General features: G+C 45.8%; 1 protein-coding gene across 1 annotated transcript in view; it reads right to left on the bottom strand.

The window, feature by feature from the left end:
- Positions 1-1,235: 1,235 nt before the first annotated feature.
- The window catches only part of LOC130554830 (tripartite motif-containing protein 16-like protein), a 21,748-nt gene continuing 6,012 nt past the window's right edge, over positions 1,236-16,971 (bottom strand). Inside the window, exons 2-6 of the mRNA XM_057334700.1 lie at positions 5,120-5,215; positions 4,728-4,961; positions 2,735-2,888; positions 2,581-2,640; positions 1,236-1,976 (exon numbers count right to left, since the gene is read on the bottom strand). Of these exons, the coding sequence (XP_057190683.1) occupies positions 1,453-1,976; positions 2,581-2,640; positions 2,735-2,888; positions 4,728-4,961; positions 5,120-5,215 (1,068 nt within the window). The 3' untranslated portion in view covers positions 1,236-1,452. The remainder of the gene's footprint in view (positions 1,977-2,580; positions 2,641-2,734; positions 2,889-4,727; positions 4,962-5,119; positions 5,216-16,971) is intronic.

Genomic DNA, 16,971 nt, shown 5'->3' with positions numbered 1-16,971 from the left:
ACTGGATGTCACATCAGGTACCAGTAAGATTTGAGTGATTAATTCTAATTATTTTAATGAATAATGATTCTCTCTCTCTCTTTATGGCCAAGATTAAAATCATAGTAAAATGAATGATTAAAATCCAACTTTAATGCATATTATCTCAGAATTAGACCTTGAGAATTTGGCCTGGATTTCACAGGGTCAGACCACATATAATAATAATACTATAATGTTTCTCTGGTATAGCAGCGTTTTTTCTATGATACAAAAATGAATATGAGCTTAAATAGTTTTTTTCTAAACACTGTCCACGAAATTTAGTAGTAACAAATAAAAGCTACATGGCGTTTATTGTAGTTATTCTGAAGTTATGTGAACTATTTTAATGAGGCCTAAACTTGATAAGATATTAAAAGGTATGAAAGGTAAATGGTGCCCATATCTGATCTTGGGTTAATATAATATGGAGATGGAGAGACTTTGCCACCTCATTTTAGAAAATCACCATATCCCTGTGGTATTGGTATAAAATGAGTTAAACTAGAGCTAGATGAACTCAAACAGATAAACCAACTTTTGACATTTCTGACCTATATGAGCTGAATTTTTGGAATGAGTTTTTATTCAAAGGTTATTTTTAAGATAATGTGTTATACTTTGTATCTAAATATGCGATTGTAAATGCACAGTAATTGTGTGTACATTATTAATTGTAATGTATTTTTATTCCTGGAGGAAACTGATGTGATCTTTTGTGTGTGAAAGCTCAGAAATCTCAATTAGCAAAGACCATTGATGTAATGTTGAATCAATGTTGAGAATAACACATTTAACATTTCAACATTAATACAGTTATGCTATCTGGGATATGTTGATCAAGTAAGTAGGGTGTATCCTGTTGATCTATCAGTGAAAAACAAACCGTAATATATTTATAATCAACACTTTGCTGTTTGTCTGCCAAATTTCTAAAAACATCAATGTCTTTGCTTAAAGGTGTGTTATTGCTGTCTGCTAGTGAAGAATCTCTAGACTTTAAATGTTATAGCTAGAAATTACTACAACTACAACAGATGTCAAAACAAAACGACTTGTGATATTGTATAAAGTTCTATTTCTATAAACACCCTGTTACTTACCAACCATAGAAAAAGGAAAGTAGCAAAATATACCAATGTTTGTGGGAGAACGTCACTAGAATGTGATCTTACATGTAGAGTTGTATATCACTTCACTGTTTAAAAGTTTAGAGAAAAAGGTTTATTAACATCACTGAATTAAAATGTTACATCAAATAAACACAAATAGTTACAAATGACAAAAATGCATTCCAACATGCTGTGCATGCAGAGTTTATTTTTACATTTCATTTTAATATGGAGAAAACAAATGATTTTCATTTTATTATTTTGCAGCTTACACCTGTGGTGACAACAGAATTTGTAGAATTTAATTCAGGTTAACCCTCTAAAAAAGTTTCACAGATGTTTTTAGATTAAACCCAAACCCAGGATAGAGAGGTTGAGTGAATGTGGTGTGGACTCTGTGGATGAGGGTCATTGTGTCAGTGACGCTGTAGAAGGACAGAATTCCTGCACTGTGATCCACATACACTCCTATTCTACAAGATCTGAATGGTAAAGCGAGAATCCTCCCTCTTTTATTGTGCCAGAATGAGCATTTGGAGGGAGAGCAGAACAGTCTCCAGGACTGATTGTTTTTCCCAAAAGCATAGTCATCTGTTTTTCCCTTTCTGCTGATGCTCTTGTATGACACTGATATAGAGACACCTGCACTCCCACTCCACTCAACCTCCCAGTAACAGCGTCCACACACACTCTCACTACACAACACCTGCTCCCAGTAATCAAATCTGTCTTGATGATCAGGATACTCCTGGACTGTTTTAGTACAAGAAGCCACTCTGTTCCCCTCAGAAAGACTGATATTGTTTTGTGCTGTGTTTGCATCAAAGGTGGGGTGATGGAAATCTGATGAACAAACAAACAAACATATTTTAAACTATTTAACTAGTAATAATTTAAACTAGTGTATCCGTTCTTACTAACATACTTGGAGTGTTAGGTTTCTGATAGTTGCAGTATTGTTTGGTGGTTGCTAAGCAGTTGGTAGGCAGTTGTCAATCAACAACCTTCTTGGCACACTAAAAAGCCACCCCCATGTCTGACACAAGTACAGTGAGACAAATAAAAAGTGCCCAACTCAAAGTCTCTGCTATATGTAGTGCCAGGGTGGCAGTTTGCTATATGGTTGCTGCAAGCTAGCGAGCTACTTAAAAAGATGACTTGTAAGGTGGAGTGAAAAGAGACAATCCCTAAAACCCTGCAACAGATACTGAGGTGTGGGTGTCAAAAACCTCAGTATCTGTTTTTAAAAATCTTTTTTTGTGTGACCTCATAAGTAATTCATGGCATTTTATATAAAGGTTTCTCTTTTCATTAAATACTCCAACTCAAAGAGCTGTACGTTTTTTTTAAATACATTTAACATTTATTTTTTAACAATACAAACATCAAATGGCTTTAAAACTGACACTGTCAACTTTTTTGCTAAATTACTTATTAAATGACTTACATTGAAGGAACTCCTCCTTAGTCTCTGGTTCTTTGGAGAGGACAATTTTGTTGCATCTTACTGTGGAAATACAGACACAAAGAGTGTAATTCTTGTCCTAAAGAAATAAAGTTTCAATGTTCATTTCTGATGCACTTGAGATTTTGTTGTTTACCTATAGCAGATATCTTTTCTATTCCCTCTTTACAGAATTCTTTCAGTTTGTCCTTCAGCTGAGAAACAGATTTTCTCACTTCATCAAAAGAGGAAACAGAATTGACCACGAAGTTGTCTGTAGATGCAGGGGGTGCCGAAAGAGACTGGAAATTCTATGAAAAAAGAGGTATACAAGTAGCCCATGCAAAGACAAAAACTTTACATTAGTGGTGCACCGAAAGTTCGGCTGCCGAAAATTTTCGGCCTAAATGGCATTACCGAAATTAAAATATAGGCCGAAATATCCAGGGAACACACCTGTCCCTTCAGTGCTCGTGCTCACTGTTTTCAAAGGATGATCATGTAAGCGTGCCATAACAAAGGCTGAAACTAATAAATATTACAAGAACAACTCAAAACCAGCAGACAGAAAATGACACGCAAGCTCTGTGTAATGTTCGACTGCGCATGACCGGCTTTATGTTTCTTTATTGTCGGAGATCACACACATTGACACGTGCATGTTATAAAGCCGAACTTTAAACGTAACAAACTCTTCATATGTGAATGATCAGCGGAACGATCTGTCAGTAAGTGATGATTTAGATCACGTGGACCGTCATCCGGCAGGTGCTGATATCACTGAAGCTCATTTTAAGCCTGTTTACATGAACAGTGTTCTGCGTGTTGTTTTCATTAAAATTATTGTGCACCATATATAAACTTCTTGTATTAGCAAGTGCTGATGAGTTTGACTATAACTTGACTACTGTTATGCATAATAATACCAAAATAGTTAGATTATTGGTAAACAAGTTATATTTGATGTTTAGATGATTGGTAAAAAAGTTTTATTTGATAGTGTTGCAATGACCAAGGAAAATAAATGTTGTATTATTTTAAAATATGTTCTCCTTAATATTTGTGGTTTTAGTCTGCAATTCATACAATTAAAAAAACCATTTCAAAAAGTTTTTTAAAGTAATTTTTGGTTTTGGTATCGGTTTTCGGCCGAGTGCATCCTAAATTTTCGGCATTGGTTTCAGCCCACAATTTTCATTTCGGTGCATCACTACTTTACATGCATTTCTGACACTAACCTATCCTCTCAGGAATAGGTTTCTGGAGTTATATAGAAAACTGGCTCTAAAGAACCTCCGTATATTTGAGCCTAAAAACTCCTTTTAGCTGTTTTACATTTACTGTAAGCCACAGTTCCACTGGGCTAATTGCTTTTTTTAAGTCTAGGGTGTCAATAATTTTGTCAATGACATCTGTTTATTTTCTGAATTAAATGAATATACGTTCAGATACAGTTTCACTTGAAGATTTGTATCTTTATGTACAGTCTTTTACATTGTAATCCTTTCATTTGTAATATTTGGCATGTTTGTGTGCAGCAGTGCATGCGTCCCTCTGGATCTGCTTGTGTGCGAGGTTAAAGCGACCGAGCAGACCATCTACAGGGCATGCCAGATTTTCTTTTTCTACACAATAATATTCTTTTACATTGTAATTCTTTCATTTGAAATATTTGGCATGTTTGTGTGCTGCTGCGCGTCCCACTGTGTGTAATAAGCAGAGTGAACGCACTGTGGACTTGCCTTTAGGTGTATATTACTAACGTGCTCTTTAAATAAATAAATAAAATCACTAGACCAGGTTTTAGTTGGTCAATATCGCTTTCAGTTGCCTCAAAATAGCATCGTGCCAACAATGCCCCTGAACACACCTCGTTTTCAGGCCAGCACACCCATGGGCAGATGGGCACAAGTGCATTTGCTATTTAAACGACATAGCGCAGGACGTGAAAATGCTAATTGCATCGGGCTAAAACTTGTAAAAAACACTGGCCTGTCATCGCATGGTGGCCCTATGTGAGTTTATGTCAGTTTTGTTCATTTTAATAAGAACTAGGTTACCAAATATCAAACTCCAAGAAATAAAACCACTTCCTCTAATGATAACACCTTCACAATACCCTGTGTCATAATTTTACAGATCTCTGTTACCTTGAGAAAAGTAATATGATCCTCTGTGTTTGAGAGCTGCTCCATCTCATCATGTCTCCTCCTCAGATCATCAATCTCCTGCTCCAGTTCCTTCAAGAGTCTTTCAGCTCGACTCACTGCAGTCTTTTCCTGATCTCTGATCAGCTGTATCACCTCAGAGCGTCTTTTCTCAATGGAGCGGATCAGTTCAGTAAAGATCCTCTCAGTGTCCTCCACTGCTGTCTGTGCGGAGCGCTGTTACCACACACACACACACACACATGCACAGAATCATTAGAATCACAACATTCACTTAGATCTGAACTCTTCACAGTTCTGTTGAGGAGTTTTCATTCTGAAACAGTTTGTTTTTATTATGAACATTATACCTGTTGTTAATGCTCAGAACTCACCTTGTGTGTCTTCACAGCCTCTCTCAGATTCAGAAGTTCCTTCTCTTTCTCCTCGACTCTCTGCTGGTATTTTCTCTGTGTTCCTTCCCAAATTGTCTATGATAATATTAAATAACTGAAACATTGTATTTTGTCAATCTTTACAGTCTAAAACAGAACGATCAAATAGCATGGTACAATTAAGGTATAAGCTCATGTTATCCTACTTTAGTTCTGCTTTTTTATTAGACTGCTATGTGCCTTTTCAAGTCAGCCTACTTAAATTATGAAACTGAATGAAAGTACTTGACATTCAATGGCATTTTGCAAATATGTATTATTGTTTTAAAGTTACATTTAATATATTGACATCACTTCTTGGTTGGTTCAAACACCATGCTGTCTTTTTAAAGGGGTCATATGGCAGAAATACGTGTTTTTCTGTATCTTTGGTGTGTTATAAGTTACCCATACATGTATTAGACACGTAAAATTGCTAAAATTAAAGTGTGGGAACAAAAGATGCATTCTATCTAAAAGCGAATGCGAACCCAGACCTGCCTGAAACGCCTCGTGTAACCACACCCCCACAAATCTACGTCACTTCGTAACATGATTTGACTTAAGACCACCCAAATCTACACACAAGTGAGGTGGGCGTACTTGTAAATCTCATTGTATCGTCACCGCCGCAGCCATGTCGCGGAGACGCTGTGTGTTTCGTTGCGAAAAGAAAGACTCTTTGTTTGCCCTGCCAAAAGATGAGACAACTAAAAACAAATGGTTACATTTTATTTATAACACTGTTACAGAAAAGTACAATCCGAATGTTCAAGTTTGTGCAGCGCATTTCTCCGACGATTGCTTCACGAACGTGGGAGAGAGATTAAGACCGGCTATGCGCGAAAGCTTTGGTTAAAAAGTGGGGCCGTTCCAACCATTACAACTTCGCTGGCGCTTCAGATTCGCAGCCTGTAAGTATTTTTCATTGTAAAAGACTTTGTTACGGACTAATGCGAGTTGAGTTTGTCGTGTGTCTGTGATCTGCAAATGCAGACACGCACGCAACGTGAAAAAAGACAGCATAAGTCCTAATAATCAGTAATTATGTTCCAACTAGAGGCAACAAATGTCGTGTTTATAATGGGGTTTATTGTCTTTGTTGAGTCGCGTCGAGACGTGGCGTAACGCTGGTTGATCAAGAAGGGCCAAAGCGCTCGCGTTATTAATTATGTCACCATTCCCTGCTGTAAAGCTTGTTTCTATCTCACACAAACTCTGTATGATGAATATGGTTTGTTTATAGTCTTTATAACATCGTATATAAACGGTAAAACAGTTAGCTATAGTTCCCTTTCTGTCGGTCTCTCGACGTTGTGTCGAACCGACAGATGGGGTTCGTCCTTGAGAACCAATCGCTTCCGACTTCTCTAGAAAAGGCCAATGAAAATTGGCGAATGAAATTTGCATGCCGGACTCCGCCCCCGGATATCCGGGTATAAAAGGGAGACGGCATGCCTCATTCATTCACCTTTTGTTCTTCGGAGCCTTCGCTCGTGATCAACAGACTTCGCTACAAGACTGCCGGCTCTACGACGTGGTGCAGCGGACTGTCCCTTCCTGCAGCGACTTCCCCTGGGCGTCTCGGCGGTTCCAGAAGTGTTCGAGTTTTTTCTCTAAAAGAGCAAATTTCTCCAGCGTGGCATGTCCCGCTGTTCTCTTGGGTGCAACACACTCATCGAGGAGGGGGACGGACACGATATCTGCTTCCAGTACGCTGGGGCAGATATTGGGGATACGTCCTGCCCGCACTGTGGGCGGCTGACGATTCAGACGTTGCGTCATGGGTGGTTGTGTTCCCACGGGACTCAGCCACCACCTTGTCTGCTTCCCGTTCCGTGACGGCAGGACTACGGCCCTGCCGCCTGCTACGGCGAGCAGCGAGGGTGATATGAGGATTACTGTGAGCGCTAATCCGTCAGCCACTGGCTCGCGGACCGTTCGCACCTCGCTTTGCTCGTCTGACCGTTCCCCATAAGACGGTCCGCCGTCTTATTCCTCAATTACGTATCGGACACGGTACGTGATGATGAGGTGTCTGTTGCAGTATCGGAGGGTGACTTACTGGCATCAGACTCCGACGATTCCTTGAAGCTCCTCCCTCGGGGGGTCGAGATCAGGAAGAAGCGGATGTCGAAATGTCAGCCATGCTTTCCCGGTGCCGCCGGCTTTGGGTTGCGGTGCGCCGCACTGCCTCTCCCAACGCTCGCGGCTGGATACACGGTTCTTCGGGCTTGAGAGCGGCTCCAAGCCGCACTCGCCCTCAGTGCCGTGTTCCCCCGGAAGTGCATGAGGAACCTAGTACGACCTGGAACGCCCCTTCGGCGCGTACACGTCAACTAGTTCCATCACCCTTTCTTCCCTCGATGGTGGGGCAGCTAGAGGATACGTCGATGTCCCCCGGGGCTCGACCTAAACTCCCGTCCAAAGCACGTAGGCTTTTCGGCATCTGAGGTTTCGAGAGCTTACTCTGCTGCGGGCCAAGCTGTCCCCTCTCTCCATTCTATGGCCTTCCTGCAGGCCAATGCGCGGAGAGAGCTCCACGAGGGTAAGACCGACCCAGCGCTTATGCAGGAACTCCGCGGCTTCACCGACCTCTCTCTCGGGCGAACAAGGTGATCGCGCGGGCCCTGGGTCGGGCGATGTCCACACTTATGGTCCAGGAGAGACACCTCTGGCTGAACCTTGCACAGGTGAGTAACTCTGAGAAAGTCCGCTTTCTCGATGCACCCATCAGTGGGGGCTGTTTGGTGATACTGTCGGGTTCGACAGTTAGGGAGCAGATAGAGGATATCGCGTATGTCCTCCCCAGCCGCGACTCGACCGCCCTCTGGCCGTCGAGATCCCGTGCACCGTCTGCTTCCCAGCAGCCCTGGTCCTCTTCGAGACATCGAAGAGGAGACCACCACCCCATCAGCAGCCGCGGCGAAAGCCTGCGGCCCTCATGGGAAGACCCCAGGGAGTTTAAGAATACATTTCTAAAGTTTTCTCCCTCTCTGGGCGTTTATATCAGCCGCTCTCACCCTCTACACGACGGTGTTCGGCAACTCGACGTTGCGTCACGGCGAGACCCAATGTCGAGGATAATCAGCAGCCTAAGCACTCTCAATCGACGGTGCTTTGTGCCACATATCGTCTGGGTATTATCACAGCCGCTCTCACCCTCTACACGACGGTGTTCGGCAACTCGACATTGCGGCAAGACCCAATGTCGAGGATAATCAGCAGCCTAAGCACTCTCAATCGACGGTGCTTTGTGCCACATATCGTCTGGGTATTATCACAGCCGCTCTCACCCTCTGCACGACGGTGTTCGGCAACTCGACGTTGCGGCGAGACCCAATGTTGAGGATAATCATCAGCCCAAGCACTCTCATTCGATGGTGCGTTGTGCTACATCTTCGCCAGACAGGTAAAACTGCAGAGCCGATCTCCTCCCCGGGGGTTCCCCCCCACGGCGAGGGATCCGTACTGCCAGCCATCGAACCACCCCCGGGAGGTCGATGAAGCAGAACGTACCCCTAGCCTCCCTGTCGGTCCCTGGGAGCCTGACAAGAGCTTCCCAACCGTCACGGTGACTACGGGATACGGTCCGTCTCGGCTACGCGATCCACTCCCCGGACGCCCACCCAAGTTTCGGGGCATCCTCTTACCTCAGCAGAGGCTAGGATGTCCCGTGCTTCGGGCCGAGGTCGCCACCCCTCTGGTGAGGAAGCGATCGTGCTCGTCCCTCTAGCCGAAATGTTCAACGGGTTACAACCCGTACTTCATCGTCCCCAAAAAGAGCGGGGGTCGCTAGATCTGCGTACACTGAACAGGCACCTACTCAAGCTGCCGTTCAGGATGCTCACGCGGAAGCACATCCTGGCATCTGTCAGATGTCAAGATGGATTCATGGCAATCGACCTGAAGGATGCTTACTCTCATGTCTCTTTCTCCCTCGTCATCGCCCGTTCCTACGGTTCGCTTTCGAGGGTCAGGCATATTAGTACAGAGTCCTCCCCTTCGGTCTGTCCCTGTCCCCACGAGTCTTCACGAAGGATCGTGGAAGCCGCCCTCACTCCCCTCAGGGAGAGAGGTGTGCGGGTACTAAACTATCTCGACGACTGGCTCATTTGACACACTCGTGAGATCTGTTATGTACACACAGGGACCTAGTGCTTCGGCACCTAGATCGATTGGGACCACAGGTCAACCGAAAAGGAGCAAGCTCTCCTCTGTGCAGAGCATCCTCTTTTTTGGTATGACTCAACTCTGTCTACATTATAGCGCGACTGACTACAGAGCGCGCTTAGTCAGTGTTGAACTGCCTGGAATATTTCAAGCAGTCAGCGGGAGGAGGCTCCTGGGTACATGGCATCCTCGACGGTGGTGATACCCCTCAGGTTGATGCACATGAGACCGCTCCAACACTGGCTACAGAGTCGAGTTCCCTGGAGAGTGTGGCACACCGGCAGCAGGTGGATGGTGATTACGCTTTTCTGCCGACGCACCCTAACCCCTTGGTCTTCAATGACCTTTTATACGGACGGGGGTCCCTCTCGGGCAGGCGAGACACGTCAGGCAGACGCCTCCCCGCAGGGTTGGGGTGCCGTGTGCAACGGGCACGCAGTGTCAGGGCGATGGACGGGCCCCCGCCTGCGCAGGCATTCAATTGCCTAGAGTTGTTGGATGTGCTACCCGCACTGAAGGGGTTACAACCTCTTGTGCAGAATGAGCACGTGCTGGTCCGGTCTGACTGCACAACTGCCGTAGCGTTTTTAACCGCCAGGGTGGCGTTTGCTTATGGCATCTAACACGACTCGCCCGACGCCTCCTCCTGTGGAGTCCGCAGGGCCACACATATCCCAGGTGACCTGAACCAGACAGCCGATGTGCTCTCTCGTCAGTTACGCCTCGCGGAGAGTGGCGACTCCACCCCCGCGTAGCCAGCTCATTGGGACAGTCAGGGCGGGCTCAGGTAGACCCCTTCGCCTCCCTGGACACCACCCATTGCCGCTAAGGTACTCCCTGCCTCGGCACGGAGGCTCTAGCGCACAGCTGGCCGTGGAACAAGCGGAAGTACGTCTTCCCCCAGTGAGCCTCACTGCACAGACCCTGTGCAAGGTCAGGGAAGAGGAGCATCAAGTGTACTAGTTGCGCCATACTGGCCCAACCGGACTTGGTTCTCGGAGCTAATGCTCTTGACGACAGCTCCCCCCTGGCCGATTCCCCTGACGAAGGACCTGCTTTCCCAGGGGAAGGGCACGTTATGGCATCACGGGCTAGACCTCTGGAACCTCCATGTCTGGCCCCTGGATGGAGTGAGGAGATTCTGAGTGGCCTAACCCCTGCGGCGGTTTAGACCACTACTCAGGCTAGGGCCCTGGCCACTAGGTGACGATACGCCTAGTGGTGCCTCTTCTCATCCTGGTGCTCTTCTCGAGAGAAGACCCGCGGAGTTGCTTGATCAAGTGGATGCGGTCCTTCCAGAGACTCGAGAATAATCTCTCCCCTTCCACACTGAACGTGTATGTAGCCGCTGTTGCCGCTCATCACGACTCAGTTGCTGGTAGTCTCTAGGACAGCACAACCTGATCATTTGGTTCTTAGGGGCGCGGGAAGGACATCACCCACGCTCCATACCCTCTTACGACCTTGATGCGGTCCTGGAGCCCCTCAGAGATGCCGCTCTTTCTCACTTCACGATGAAGACGGCTCTCGGGAGGACGCTCAAGAGGGTAGCGGACCTACAAGCATTCTCCGTGTCCACAGATTGCCTAGAACTCGGGCCCTGTTATTCTCACGCTATCCTGAGACCCCGGCCCGGCTACGTGCCCAAAGTTCCCACCACTCCCCCGAGACACCAGGTGGTGAACTTACAGGCGCTCCCCACCGGGGAGGAAGACCCAACCTCATACGTGTTGTGTCCAGTACGCGCATTGCGCCTCTGCTTGGACCGCACGCAGAGCCACAGTAGCTCTGAGCAGCTCTTTGTCTGTTTTGGAGATCAGCAGGGAGGGCTGTCTCAAACAGAGATTGACGCACTGGATCATGGGCGTCGTCGATGGCGTACCTGTCCTAAGATCGCCTACGCCCACTGGGTGAGAGCTCTCTCCACACGGAGTACAGCCTCCTCGTGGGCACTGGCTTGAGGCGCCTCTCTGGCAGACATTTGCAGAGCTGCGGGTTGGGCTACACCCATCACCTTTGCGAGGTCCTACAGCCTCCGCGTAAAACCAGTCAGCTCGAGTCTTGCGGGCATCAGGCAAAACCGGCGACCGGTAGGGTGTATGCCTGTGTCAGTACCTTCACCCCCCTTTCTCCTAAGGGGGTCAGCGTACTAACTAGCCTCCCTTCTTCCCCCACTGGGTGAAGAACAGGCACTCCATCCATCACTAGTAAGCACCTCCTGTGGGCGGGCTGGGCAGAGCAGCCCTGCCCCTTAGGCCGGATATCACCTGAGTTATTCGCAACATGCTCTAACCGGACCTAGTGCTACCAGACGTTGCAACCTACCAGCAGGGCGGTTCCGTCTGATGTATCCTCATGCTGGTTCCCACCTTGGTAACCCATGACCTCCTTAGGTGGACCTCCACCTCGCGGTTAACTCCTTCAGTCCGCACTTTCTTCCCATGAGTTCTTCCCTATCGGTGAGACCATGTTGGTATCTCCACTATTCTCCTCCCTGCGGTAGGAAGTGGTCTCTGTAGCGCATCCCCCACTTGAGGAAGTAGCGCTTACCCAGTGCCTTACGGTTCCGGGCGGCTTCTCGCTGTTAGAGAAACAAGGCCGCCGCCTGTGAGGCCGAAGGTAGGGGCCTTCCCACCTTTCAAGAAAGCTCTGGGACCCCCTACCTACCCACTGGTAGGTTACAATTTCGCGGTAGCGTTGACGGCTGACACGCCCAGGCCTGTCACCGTCGCTTCGTTGAGATTGTGACAGGGCACCGTGTTATGGCGTTTTCCATTGGAACCCCATCTGTCGGTTCGACACAACGTCGAGAGACCGACAGAAAGGGAACGTCTCGGTTACGTTTGTAACCTCGGTTCCCTGATGGAGGGAACGAGACGTTGTGTCCTCTTGCCACAACACGTGCTGTCCACTGCAGCAGTCGTGAGAGGTCTCAGGCTCCTCAGAACTAAGGTGAATGAATGAGGCATGCCGTCTCCCTTTTATACCCGGATATCCGGGGGCGGAGTCCGGCATGCAAATTTCATTCGCCAATTTTCATTGGCCTTTTCTAGAGAAGTCGGAAGCGATTGGTTCTCAAGGACGAACCCCATCTGTCGGTTCGACACAACGTCTCGTTCCCTCCATCAGGGAACCGAGGTTACAAACGTAACCGAGACGTTTTTAACTATTNATGCTCTGGATTCTCTGCCTAAAGATCAAGGTGTGGTGCCATGGGTGTAAAGAATGATTATTTTCTAAATGCTGTTCTTTCGCGTTCTTGTCTCTCAGTTTTTGGTTTTCTTTAAGAGCGGCACTGCGATTGCGCTTGTCAGCCATTAGAACAAGCGTCTTAATGAGCAGACAGGTTTCAACTGAGGTAAACATGATGGACAGAATCCACGAATAACCAACCAGGAAACGCCAACATGACTGACGGAACGTCACTAAGACTTAGAAGTAGGGTCTGCACTGTAAGGTTGGTTGGTAGGAAACAGTGCAGGCCCTAGCTTTTTTTAACGATAATCCAATCTGATAATAATGTTAATTTAATTCAATGTTTTTTTTCCCCATTGAATTAGATTGTTTCCTAACTCTGGTGCAGCGCTCTGGGCGGGACTGTATGCTATCTGGTCGATTTTTATGTTTTTAGATATAGTCTATTCTTAATCTTAAAAAAAGTGCTTTTGCTGTGGTTGGGTGAGGGAAGGTTGTCTTCAGTCCACCCCAGGGTCTCACTAAGAGTTAGAAGTAGGGTCTGCACTGATAATAATGTTCATTTAATTCAATGTGTTTTTCCATTGAATTAGATTGTTTCCTAACTCTGGTGCAGCACTCTGGGTGGGACTGTATGCTATCTGCTCAATTTTTGTGTTTTTAGATATAGTCTTAATTGTAAAAACGTGCCTTTGCTGTGGTTGGGTTTGGAAAAAAGGGAGGGCAGGTGGTCTTCAGTCCACCCCAGGGTCTCACAGTGTTGGATCTCTCCCAACACTTTTTATATTTATCTAATGTTAGAAAACGCTGGGAAAACTTTGCATTTACGCAACATTTAAAAGTGTAACGTTAGAAAGTAGGTAGATAACACTATAATGGTATGGTTCAACAAAAAAACGTACCTGGCTGGGTCGGACTTTAAATGGCTAGAAAGCAAGCGGGTACTTTTGAATATTCCATTTGTTTAGCAAATTGCAGCGGTCCATTTTTCTTCTTTTCTCTCTTTCGTCAGTCTTTAAAAATAAATCCCAGATATCGCGCTGTACAATCCATCGCACAACTTTTTTCCGTTCTCATTCTCAACTAGACTCGCTTGAATTTCGTGTGCGGTGACGTCACGTGCAAGCATGTGCCCCGAACATCAAAATAAAAGCGTTGTTCAACGAAAGGTGAAATCAGATGTCAATCAACATAAGTAGCGAATCAAATTTTGGGGTGGCACCCAGGGTGGCCAATTGGATGTCAGGGGTGTTCAGTGCCACCCTGGATCCCCCTCTGGCTCCGCCACTGCCCCCACCAGAAAATTCTCTGGACCCGGCCCTGGTGCCTGCCCATGCGTTTAAGCCGATTACAATGTATTTCCTTCAATAAAACACATGTAAGAGATGATAGTGTTGATGATTTACCTTGGATTTGAGCGAGAGTGCAGGCTGCATCGTATTTCAGTGTTGCGAGTGGAATCAGAGCGGCAGGTCAATGGTAATCCACTGTTTCCTCAAAATAGTCTGTTTGCAAACAGCAGAAAGCCGTCTGCATGCAGCGCGCATACAGTAAACCCAAATGTCATTTACTCTGCTGCGCGTAATAGCACCATTTTTTATTAAAATACAATATATTGGTCCGTGTTCTGCTTTCTGTCATGCGCAGTGCACATTTTGATGACGTAAGACGAATGCACCAGGGTTCGACAGAATCAAGTTGAGTCTGAAACCAAACCAACGCTGCAGGGGGCGCCGGGAACAATCACACTCAAGTTCGGACCGCAGCAAACGAGCCCAATCTGAAAATGCCCTAAAATAGAAACGGCCATTGCGCAGAGCTGTCGCGGCTGGTTAGTAGTGATGGCCGGTTCGCGAACAAATCGTTCTTTTGAGCCGGTTCTTTTCAGTGAACCGGTCGATCCATGCTGCGGCCATGTTACGGCAGCAAACTTCCTTGATTATTACGCCGGAATAGGAGTATAGTTCCTAATCAAATCGGCCTAGAAAATTGCAACATTTTCTACCTGTCTTAGTACACGATATAACTACAGAAGAGTCAAGTTTTAAATAGGAAAAAAGTCTAAACTCTTTGGTCATTTTTGAACGCGATGCTACTGGTCTAATTGGATTCAATGATCCATGCTAAGCTATGCTAAAAGTGCTATCGCCAGACCCAGAGATCGGCAGAATACATTCCAAAACTGTAAAACTCTTGCAGGGGAGTTGGAAAATTTGCATATTTCCCCCAAAAATGGAATGTTCTTTTAAGACTTAAAATATCATAGTTTGCTGCACATCACTGTGCCTGTATTTGGGTGCTTTAGTTGCAAAATTTATATGTAAGAAACGTGTCAGATCATGATGATGATTTGTTAACTGACAGAAGTTACGATTAATGATTTTATTTTGTGCTGAGCCTGAGGGTCCGTGTAGTATTTTCATCCCAGCCGGCCGGGATGAAAGACTTGACGCGTTACGCCAGGGCGAGTNCGTTCTCATTCTCAACTAGACTCGCTTGAATTTCGTGTGCGGTGACGTCACGTGCAAGCATGGGCCCCGAACATCAAAATAAAAGCGTTGTTCAACGAAAGGTGAAATCAGATGTCAATCAACATAAGTAGCGAATCAAATTTTGGGGTGGCACCCAGGGTGGCCAATTGGTTGTCAGGGGTGTTCAGTGCCACCCTGGATCCCCCTCTGGCTCCGCCACTGCCCCCACCAGAAAATTCTCTGGACCCGGCCCTGGTGCCTGCCCATGCGTTTAAGCCGATTACAATGTATTTCCTTCAATAAAACACATGTAAGAGATGATAGTGTTGATGATTTACCTTGGATTTGAGCGAGAGTGCAGGCTGCATCGTATTTCAGTGTTGCGAGTGGAATCAGAGCGGCAGGTCAATGGTAATCCACTGTTTCCTCAAAATAGTCTGTTTGCAAACAGCAGAAAGCCGTCTGCATGCAGCGCGCATACAGTAAACCCAAATGTCATTTACTCTGCTGCGCGTAATAGCACCATTTTTTATTAAAATACAATATATTGGTCCGTGTTCTGCTTTCTGTCATGCGCAGTGCACATTTTGATGACGTAAGACGAATGCACCAGGGTTCGACAGAATCAAGTTGAGTCTGAAACCAAACCAACGCTGCAGGGGGCGCCGGGAACAATCACACTCAAGTTCGGACCGCAGCAAACGAGCCCAATCTGAAAATGCCCTAAAATAGAAACGGCCATTGCGCAGAGCTGTCGCGGCTGGTTAGTAGTGATGGCCGGTTCGCGAACAAATCGTTCTTTTGAGCCGGTTCTTTTCAGTGAACCGGTCGATCCATGCTGCGGCCATGTTACGGCAGCAAACTTCCTTGATTATTACGCCGGAATAGGAGTATAGTTCCTAATCAAATCGGCCTAGAAAATTGCAACATTTTCTACCTGTCTTAGTACACGATATAACTACAGAAGAGTCAAGTTTTAAATAGGAAAAAAGTCTAAACTCTTTGGTCATTTTTGAACGCGATGCTACTGGTCTAATTGGATTCAATGATCCATGCTAAGCTATGCTAAAAGTGCTATCGCCAGACCCAGAGATCGGCAGAATACATTCCAAAACTGTAAAACTCTTGCAGGGGAGTTGGAAAATTTGCATATTTCCCCCAAAAATGGAATGTTCTTTTAAGACTTAAAATATCATAGTTTGCTGCACATCACTGTGCCTGTATTTGGGTGCTTTAGTTGCAAAATTTATATGTAAGAAACGTGTCAGATCATGATGATGATTTGTTAACTGACAGAAGTTACGATTAATGATTTTATTTTGTGCTGAGCCTGAGGGTCCGTGTAGTATTTTCATCCCAGCCGGCCGGGATGAAAGACTTGACGCGTTACGCCAGGGCGAGTGACGTCATTCATCCCAGTCTCACGGCAGTTCGTGATATAGTCACGAAATTTAATCTATTGGTTCGTGTTGGTGGACACGAATTTCCCTCTTTTTTCGTGTCACTCACCACGAATTTCCATCTAATGTACAAAGTATTTCAATAGGAAAAATCTTTCGTGACCTCCACCACGAACATAACCCGTAATGCGAACTTGCATTGTTGGTTGCGGTGCTCTTCCAAGCCAAATCAGGGTCCAAGCAAGGTCATCGGGATTTCCCGGTGCTCCCAATTGCCAGTGAAAATGAAATACCGCCTGAATCATTATCCCACGGAACAGAACAGCCACTGGCACGCTTTTCTTATACTTTTCATACAGAAGACTTTTCAATGCAAACGCGCAATCAGTTGCTGTGGGAACATAATTCTCAGTCGTTTCTGTGAAGGACCAGACACATTTGAAACTCATTGTCAACACAGTAGGCTATACACACGTCAGGGTCGAACACCTTACATTGCCATTATTTAGAATAAACTCCTACTACACAAAATAAAAATAAATCAACTAAAAGAAGTTTAAATTGTTTTTCAATT

The sequence above is a fragment of the Triplophysa rosa genome, linkage group LG5 (assembly GCF_024868665.1).
Source record: "Triplophysa rosa linkage group LG5, Trosa_1v2, whole genome shotgun sequence".
Lineage (NCBI taxonomy): Eukaryota > Metazoa > Chordata > Actinopteri > Cypriniformes > Nemacheilidae > Triplophysa > Triplophysa rosa.
This window is presented reverse-complemented; position numbering and strand designations above follow the sequence as displayed.